This window comes from Gracilinanus agilis, chromosome 3 (assembly GCF_016433145.1).
Source record: "Gracilinanus agilis isolate LMUSP501 chromosome 3, AgileGrace, whole genome shotgun sequence".
NCBI classification, from domain to species: Eukaryota; Metazoa; Chordata; class Mammalia; order Didelphimorphia; family Didelphidae; genus Gracilinanus; species Gracilinanus agilis.
Window position 1 is genome coordinate 450,065,822 of NC_058132.1, and position 10,262 is coordinate 450,076,083.

General features: G+C 36.2%; 1 protein-coding gene across 1 annotated transcript in view; it reads right to left on the bottom strand.

Annotated features, from left to right (window-relative positions):
• The window catches only part of GABRR3 (gamma-aminobutyric acid type A receptor subunit rho3), a gene marked incomplete at its 5' end in the record, with an annotated part of 55,782 nt that extends 54,743 nt beyond the window's left edge, over nt 1-1,039 (bottom strand). Inside the window, one exon of the mRNA XM_044666938.1 lies at nt 934-1,039. Coding sequence (XP_044522873.1) covers nt 934-1,039 — 106 coding nt within the window. The remainder of the gene's footprint in view (nt 1-933) is intronic.
• Nucleotides 1,040-10,262: the final 9,223 nt, after the last annotated feature.

Here is a 10,262-nt window from a genome sequence, read left to right on the forward strand (position 1 = left end):
AAGCAAGACAAATCCTTGGTACTGAAATAATCAGATTGATTCTGTCTTTTTTCAATTGATCTTACTTAAAGTTAATTGATTTTGTCCAGTAACTGCCCAAGTCACAGTTGTCACTGAAGTTACTTAAGAAATTCAGCTGGCATGTAATGAGTTGAGTTTAGAAATCCAGTTCTCTTGTTAATCATTGTTGTCTCTTGTGCCAAGGAAATCTGTTACCCTTGAAGAAAGTAGGTAGACCCCACGGTAATCTGGTCTAGTGTCTCTATACTACCAGTCTATCTTTCAAGGAGTTTTGGTTTGTCATTCATAGAAGTCTGATTTGCTATCTCTGTTCTTGCAGGTGCTTTTGAACTTGAATAATGAACATTTCTTAGTCACAAGAGGAAAGAAAGGGATTGTTGTATGAAGGGTTTTGTTGTTAGCCTTCATTCCTAATTTCCATCCAATCATATTTTCTTCCATTTATGATGGATGCTAGCCATCCTATTTTCTGTACTCTCCAAAGCTATAAAAGAGGGCTCTTCATCTCATTTGGGGTCTTAATTTTTCTCAGGAAACTGAGATCCTATTAATTGGTAAATTCAAATTTTATTAATAAATTGACTTTTCTTGGAACTTTGTGCCTCAGTCTGTCTTAATTTTAACTGTTATGGGACCTCTGTTTTCTTCTCTGTAAAATGGAATAATAATGCTTGTACTGTGTTCCTCTAGGATTGTTGTGGGAAAAATTCTTGATAAGCTCTACAGTGTCCTACAAATGTGAGTTATGATAAAATGTGAATAACTATAAGATAAAATCTGCTTCTTGGCCAGTTTTTCATTTTGTATTCTTGCTCCAACTTTCCATTTCCTTTTGCCCCATTGCCACACTGAGGAAAGCTTGAGGAGGAAATTGACTTTCACATATAGTGCTGTCCCAAAGATTTTGCTCACCTCCAAAACCAGGCCTCATTGCAAAATCATGGTCCTCTATGTGGAGAAGCTGATCATACTTTAATGGCCATACTTTTGTACTGTCTTTCTTCTTCATTTTAATTTCCCTTTTGCTGTAAAAAAAAAACAAAATAAAAAAACAAGAAAAATATTTAAGATGTTTTCTCCTATGATGACTAATTTAACTTATATAAATGCATGAATTGTAGGATATTGTGAAAGAAGACTGAAGAAGGAATGGAAATTTATATTACACATGTCTAGTGGTATACTAATGTTTACAAATTATTAGCTTGGTGAGGAAGAAAGAGGCAGCTAGTATAGTAAATTTGCAGTCTATTCCATTGAATTTTGTTCAAGTGAAAAATATAGATCATATATATTATCCCAAAAATGTCATCTGAAATCATATAGTAGTAGCTTTTAACATGAATAATTGAACATTGTTACTCTGTAACCATTGACCAAAGACTCTGATATCAGTTGCTCTTTTGATTTCTAAAATTGTATTCTTTCCTAAAAGGGCCTTGGATGCATGCAATTTGTGAACATCAGAAGAATATTAGATTTTAGGTCTGTTTTTTCTATGTAAGCCTCCATTTATTATAATATTATTAGAGCATTGTTAATAGGAAACAGGGTTAAGGGCTGTAGCTAGCAGTATATTATTGTCAAATGCCCATGGAGATAGGCATCTATGTAGAGGAAATATATAAAGTTATGGTAGTGAACAAAATTGCCAGAAGAGGACATATAGAAAGAGAAAAGATGACCAAGGAAAATGTCAGGGAAACATTCATCTTAAGGATCATGAAGAGATTAAAGAGCCAGAAAAGGAGAATGAAGAAGAGCAGCTAGAGACATAGTTCCAGAATAGAAAGGGCTCTTAGAAGTCATCAATCTAGCTTCATTCTACAGATATGGGAACCAAGGCCCAGAGACATTTAGTGACTTTCTCAAAATCACAAAAATATTAGTTGACAGAGTCAGGATTTAAACTCATATTCTTTAATACATTTTTTCTCTTCAACTTGTCCTTTATACTGCTGTCAGTTTAGCTTTCTTTATACATAAATCTAGGCTATGTTACTATTCTGATCAAACATGTCCAGGGGCTCCCCTTTGTTTAAAGTTCATACTAAGAATGGAATGAAAAAGAAAAAATATTTGTCTTTACATAACCTCCATTTTGAATATATATTTCTTCCTACTACCCAGAAAATCATCACTTATAAAAAAGAATTAAAAAGAAAAAGAAAGTAGTTTAGTTAACCAAATTTGCTATATGCACTTTTCTGTGTACATAGTTCTTTACATGCAAAGAAAGGCAGATAGTACATTTTCATATCTTTTCTTTGGGGGCTGGCTTGGCTATTACAATTAAGAGTGTTGAGTTTCAATTTTCATCATGGTTCTATACTCTTACATTGTTGTCCATTGTTTACATTGTTTTCCTAGTTTGGTTTACTTTGTGTCAGTCTTTGCATGCTACCCTGTATTCTTCATATTCATTTTTTCTAACAGTATAAGAAATATCCCATCACATTCATGTGTAGCATCCTTTTTAGATCTACCTTTCCATCTCCCACATGATTTGGCAGAGTGAATATCGAGGGAGTAACTGACTGCTTCTCCTGTTAGGAAGGGTTTGTGAGATAATCCTGAGGGATATCCTAAGGGATAATCCTGGAATTTCTAGTACTGTTATTCATTGACCCTACTAGTATATTTCCTATTTATAATCAGCCAGTGTGAATTAGCTTTTGGAAAAAAAGTATTTACTAAGTAAATATAGCAAGGATGATTGTTATAGAAAGATCTTCTTAAAACTCTTTCTTTGAACACACAAGGCCCCTGGGGAAAATGAGATCAATCCTACAGAGAATTCATGTTTCCAAAGAGTACATTTATAATTCCTATTACTAGAAATATATATAATCCTATTAATAGGAATCCCATTTCTTTCTATATGGAATTCTTAAAAAATTCTTCTTAGGTATAATGTTCTACTGGGTTCCAAACTTTGGTGCCCTTGTAGGAACCTAAAACTATGTTGTTGTTGTTGTTTTTTGATGTACCTCTCAGTTCAGATGCTACTGACATCAGTCTCTGCTTCTCTGGGAACATTTCTATCAGCTCTGGTGGATACTGCTATCAATTCCATCAGGAATTGCATATCTTCTGACTTTTTGAAGTTGCTGGGGATAAATAAAGGCTACTGGGAAAACTGGAAAGCATTCTGGCAGAAATTAGGTTCAAACTAAAACCTCAGACCATCTATTTAATTTTTTCAATTAATTGGATCAATTCAGTTGTTCAGGCCTTCTATGATTTTTAATTAATTGGGGTAAGAGGAATTTCTGTCCTTGTACTGAAATCTAGCCAGTTCCTAACTGATGGACATCTATTTAGTTTCATTTTTTTTAAAACCCTTGTACTTCGGTGTATTGTCTCATAGGTGGAAGATTGGTAAGGGTGGGCAATGGGGGTCAAGTGACTTGCCCAGGGTCACACAGCTGGGAAGTGGCTGAGGCCGGGTTTGAACCTAGGACCTCCTGTCTCTAGGCCTGACTCTCACTCCACTGAGCTACCCAGCTGCCCACTAGTTTCATTTTTTTTGATACTACAAAAATACCTTAGGTTCTACATAATGCCTTATGGTTCTCCCCAAATTAGTTTCGACCCCTTTCCAACCATCTCTAGAAATATCTTCATAGCCATCTATAAATCTCTCTGTGTGTCTGTGTGTCTGTCTCTTTCTCTCTGTCTCTGTGTCTGTGTGTATCTGACTTCCTTTTTCTCTGTCCCTGCCTCTCTCTCTTTCTTTCTCTGTCCTTCTGTGTCTGTGTCTATCTCTCTAGGACACTGAAAAGTTTATGTTAGAGGCATGACTTGAATCCAGGTCTTCCTGATTCTGAGTAGAATTTTCTATCAACAATATCATCTAGTCTCTATTAATATTGTATGTTAAATTATTTGTGAATGTTATCTTGTTCACTAGTATATGAGTTATGCAAGGATAAGATCCATGCCTTATTGGATCAAAATTATAAGCTCAAGGCACTGTAGAAGCCACCATGTCTAATCTTCTCATTTTATGGTTGAAGAAACTGAGGTTGAGAGAAGCTAAGAGGTTTATTGAAACTTTATGTCTGTTGCAGCACTTAGAACATTAAAGCTTCTCTGAAAGAACTCACTAAATATTTGGTGAATTAACTGAATGAAATCCTAACATTGAGAAAGTGGCAAACAAATCCATATTTACCTTATTCATACTGATTTTATGAGTTTAATCAAGCTCGTCCCTCTTCAGCTTTTTATCCTTTGGATCAAGGAAGCTTAATTAATTGCTAATGTGTAGTGATTAATACCTAGTAATCTAGAATCATGGGAGTTGGTACCACTCTTTTTGTTGTTATAGACTCATACTAGACAAAATGGGGCCATTGTAGTTTGGCTCAGATTAGTTTGTGATTTTTTGGCTATAGCTGTCCCATTGGACAGTTTCTTGGTTTATCTTTAAAAAAAAATCTTGGAGTTGAACTAAGTATTGGTTTCAGGGCAGAAGAGTAGTAAGGATTAGACAATTGGGTTTAAGTGACTTGTCCAGGGTCACACAGCTAGAAAGTATCTGAGGTCAAATTTGAATTCAGGACCTCCCATCTCTAGGCCTGACTTTCTATTCACTGAACCATCTAGCTATCCCTTTCTTGGTTTACTCTTTTTTTTTTTTTAAACCCTTACCTTCCATCTTGGAATCAATACCCTGTATTTGTTCCAAGGCAGAAGAGTAGTAAGGGCTAGGCAATGGGGGTCAAGTGACTTGCCCAGGGTCACAGAGCTAGGAAGTGTCTGAGGCCAGATTTGAACCTAGGACCTCCAGTCTCTAGAACTGGCTCTCAATCCACTGAGCCACCTAGCTGCTCCCTCTTGGTTTACTCCTAAAGGGTAAACCTGTACTTCAAACTCATATACCACTTACTTAACACAAATGTTCCACTTCAGCCAGATTAATGTCTGCACTGTCTCTCAAATATGAACATTACTGTCTCTAAACCTCTCTACAAATACAGAATGTTGTCCTGAATCTTCTTTCTTTTTAAGTCTGACCCGTGTGATCCTGGGCAAATAACGTCATCTGATTGCCTTAGTTTCCTCAACTCTAAAATGGGGATAATAATAGTCCTAATCTTGCAGGCTTGTTTTGAGAATCAAATGGGATAATGTTTGTAAAAGAGCTTAGCATAGGACCTGGACCTGTTACATCATAGTTGCTATATGAATGCCTATTTTCCCCTTCCCCTGCCCCCTGACTGTTTTGGCTACAGTAAACAATTTTCCTCTGAATTTATGTAGCACATATGATCTTATGCTTAATATTCCTTTTGACATTTATCATATGATGGCTTTTGATTTCTCTTTGTTACCTTCTGTTAGCATTTTGTTTAAAAAATGCTCTGTAACCAGTATACAAATTTCTTGAGAGCAGGGAGTGTGTTTTATACTGTCTTTTGTGTAAGACAGGCCACTTCTCAAAAATTTTCAGTGGCTCCCCTCTTCTTGACTCAAATAATAAAAAATCCTAAACCTGGCATTTAAGGGCTGAAGAATCTGGCTCTAGTCTCCTAGTGTAATCTTATGTCTCAGTGTTCACACCCAGCCAAATTACATACCTCATTGTTCAGTCATTATGTCTTGTTTTTTCTCCTCTCAAAATCTTTGGTACACAGGCTCTTATTTCTTGAATGAATGGACACTTCCTAGTTACACGTAATGGTTCAGGGTCCATATCCTCCCAGAATCCTTAACTGATTCTTCATTTTTAAGGGACCCCTTCCCTCCTTGAATTTCCTGGGGCATTCTAACTGGCCTCTCCTATGTACGTATTTATTTTCTCAAGCTGCTTTATAATTATCTACATAGAGTTCCATTCCCCAGATAGATTATAGATTCTTTGAGGGCAGAAATTATGCCGTTTTCTGTCTGTGTATCATCAGGCTGCTAGTACAGTGCCTTGACACAGTAGGGCTGTGATGAGCATTATTTGTTTTGTCCAGGCTTTGGATCCTAAGGGAATGATTACGTTCTATTGATGGTAATGATTTAACCTCAGAGCTAGTCTTTAATTTCAGAAAGCCTGAATGCGGAGAGGTTAAATGTACTCGTTAAGGCCTGTTCTAGAGGAACTCTTTAAGAAAAAACTCAACCCTCCCCTGCAAAAGACAAAAAAAAATTGTGTCAGAGAAAGGTCTTTGGGTTTGACAGGCTATTATTTATTATTCTGCTCATGAGCTTGTGTTATTGACTTGAGCATGTCCCTGTAAGCTGGGACCTAAAGACTTGCCCCTATATATCCTTATAAAATGCTTATTTATATATCTTTACTTAGTGTTTATTTAAATTTGGTAAGAGGGTTTTAAAAAATTATTTATGTCATTGATTCAATTTCTCTAAATCCAGAACTTGCATTTGGGGCCAGGCATTTAATCAGTGTTTCTGGAATTGAAATGAATTTAACTCAGTCTCTATCTACTATAATTCAAGGTACAGAGTAGGTACCTAACAATATATGTAGGGAATGAGGAGATGCTTGACCTGCAACCATTATGCTTTATTAAAAAAAGGACCTAGAAGTCATCGCATTTTGATATTAACAAACATTTATTGAGCACCTACCCTGTGCCTTTGTGCTCGGAATTGTGCTGGGCTATATGACTATTACATAGGTTGACTTTTGTGGATATCATGTATGCAAATCTTGTCACCCCAACTAGTTTGGAAATGCCTTCAGAACAGAGAGTAATCCTGATGACCTAAGTCATTCTCTCTGTCTGTCTGTCTGTCTGTCTTTCTCTCTCTTTATTTATTTATTTTTCTTCTTTCTCTTTTTCTCTTTCCTTACCTTCCATCTTAGATTCAATTCTGTATTGGTTCCAAGGCAGAAGAGAGATTAGGGCTAGGCAATGGGGGTTAAGTGACTTACTCAGAATCACACAGCTAGGAAGTATCTAAGGTTACATTTGAACCCAGCACTACCTCTCTCCAGAACTGGCTTTCAATCTACTGAGCGTTCCCTTCCCTTACTCTTTCAATGGGAATCTAGAGGTGAAGGCTTCTTATTGGGAGTATTATAAGGGTCCTTGTGCAGGTTAGATTTCTGAGGTTTCTTCCTACTTCAATTCCATGATTCTCTGTTGCCAGGTTTGCTTCTCTAAAGGAGGTAATTCCCTTTCTAATATTCATAATTTTGAATGTGTAAACATGGAAGTAAAGCAAATAAAAAATCTGAATTTTGATAGTATTCAGGTAATGCAAGAACAATCCAGTTAAATATCATGAGATTTTTTTTTCTTCAGTTTTTTTTCTGGGATGAGAATACAGGAAAAACTTAGGTTGAGAAACCTAGGATACAACAAAAGAAGTTTGTTTTTGGTTATTTGAGGCAGTGTGGCATAATGCTTTGAGTGCCTCATCTGGAGCCAGAACCTCTGCGTTCAAAGTCCAGTCCTACCATTTGCTCCACCTTTATGACCTTGAGTAAATTATATAATCTCTCTGAGCTTTAGTTTTCTCATTCGTGAACTGAGTGTGTTGGAATGAACTCTAGAGATTGAACCAGCACTTAAGAACAAGTCATTGGTTAAGTAGGTCATGTCCCAAGGAATCTTTCTTAAGTGATTGCTCTAACCATAATGACAATTCCCATTTCTGTAGCACTTAAAGGTTTTTAAAGAACCTTCTTCACAGAAAAGACTTTGGGAAGTGGCAGACATAGAGAGAAGTCAGCACTTCAACATGTCTGATTTTCAACTTGACTCCCTAGAGACAATGGGAAATTTCTCTCTAGATAAGACCTGGGCTTCTCTTTCAGGAGTGCTCAGATATTTTGCTCCCAGAGACAGAACTCATTCACTCTATCTATTATCTGGCATATTCTAATCTTTATAATTCCTTGGAACTTTGTCATCTACTTGCACAAGTGGTTTTACTCACTAAAGAACAAAACAAAAAACTCTCTTCATGAATAACCCTGCAAAGTAAACAGAACAATTATTATTATTCCCACAGATGAAGAAACTGAGTTTCAGGGAGGTTTAGTGATTTGCCATGGTTACATAGCTAGTAAGCCTGAGAGTCAGAATGGAAGTTACTTTCTAAATCCATTGATTTTTCCAGGACACTTTTGACCCTTCATCTTCTATGCTAAGTTTGCTTCTTGTAGCTGAGCAGTATTTGTTTTTTCTGATTCAAGTTATTAAGGGAAGTAAGATACATTTTAAAACAAAGGGAACATGACAAATAATGGAAATAAAAATTTGTAAAACATTTTGTAATCTGAATAATCTTTTTTGAACGTTAGAAACAGGAAACTGGGTTGGTCTCTTAGGGTATATCAGTGGAATATATATATACTGAACTGAGAGTCAGGAAACTTGGGTCCTCATTCAGTATTTTCCATTGACTCAATTTATAACCTCAGGTATCACTTCTCTGAGCCTCAGTTTCTTCTTCCGTAAAATAATGAGATTGGCCTAGGATTACAGATTGAGAGGTAGAGGAGGATTTAGAGATGATCTAATTTTACAAGTCAAGATATTGAAACCTAGAGATATTGTGTCTTGACCAAGGTCAGAAGTAGCAGAGCAATAATTTGAACCCCGGTCCTGTGATTACAGATTCTATACTCTTTTCACTATAACATACTGTTTATAAGAACCCTTCCAGATGTATAATTCTATGTTCCTAAGTCCTAATTGACATCCAGTTTTTTTTTTTATAAAGTATCATTGAGTGTGACCAAAAAACTTGCTGGGCCCAATTTGACTTAATTCATTAAGAGAATTTCCCTTATGGTGGCACTGTCAAGGTCCTGTTATTTGGGGAGTTACTTAAACAGGTCATAGTGCATCAGACTGACTAAATATTTTATTTATGTCTGATCCTATTATTCTTATATGGAACTGATCTTAGTCAGCAACAGATTCCTTAATAAAGGCTTTGGTTAATTACATGACCATGACTGTGGAAAGACATATCAGCTTTTCCCTTGGGATAACAACATTTCTGTAGATCCACATTTTTACCATGATCATATCCCACCACAGGCTGAGCTAAGGTCGCTAGAATAATATTGTTATTGGGGTTGATGGATCAGCTGAATGCAAAGGCCAATTGATAAAACTATTATCATTAATAGAGTAATGGGCTCAAGATATAGTTAAGCTCACTTCATAATTTACGCCCCTAACTCAATTTAAACGATAATGTTTTTGAAATTCCCATTAGCTGTTTTTTCTTTCTCCAGTTATAAAAGTGAATTTTGGGCAGTTAGATGGCTCAGTGGACTGAGAGCCAGACCTAGGGACAGAAGGTCCTAGGTTCAAATCTGGCCTCAGACAGTTCCTAGTTTGTGTGGTATTGAGCAAGTCACTTCATCCCCATTCCCCTAGCCCTTTCCACTCTTCTGCCTTATTGATTCTGAAATGAAAGAGAAGGGTTTTAAAAAAGTGAATTTCCATTTATTTTTCATTAGAGGTAAACAATTATAGACACATATATAGAGCTAGAAGGAATGATGTTAACTATGTAGTCCAACCCTCACATCTTGATTTGCCTAAGATCACAGAGGCAGCAAAAATCAGAGGGAAAATTTGAACTCAGGACTTCGTCTGCCAGAGAAAGTGCTATTTCTATGACATTATGCTATTGCAATGCCTCTCTGCTCTTGACTCTACTAAAGCTCTGTATCTTTGATTGACATCTTATACTTCTTCCCAAGAGAATGAAGAATAACAGTTTTGAAAGTTGGGGAAATGGGTCTTGCTATTAAGCAGGGGAATATATCATTTTCTTTTTAAAAGACTTCTGAACTAGGGCCATCTGTTTACTCTTCAGGGTCCCTAAGGGTTTTTCCATTGAAGAATAAAAGAATCTGAGAGAAACTAATGAAATTGGACTTTGCCTTGTTTCTCTGAGCATTTCTAGCTGACATAGAATATAAAGAAGTAAAAATGAAAACAAGGTTCTGAAAACTCCACAAGGAGGTTGAGCTCAGAATATCCTCTAACATTCTTTTTCTGTTGTTGTTGAATGTTGACTAAAAATGAAGACATATTGCATAAAGCTTTAGGGATTGATTTTTCTCCTCTTTCTCATCCTTGAAGAGACTACTAAGAGATGTAAGCAGTCCCCTGCCCCAGAGCATAGGCTGATAGTCTATTTCATTTTTCTAAACAATTTAAACCTTATTTTAAAAAATTAACAAAAATTCATTTTTAGCTCTTTCATCCATTTTCCATCCCCACCCTCACACTGAAGAAGAAAGAAAA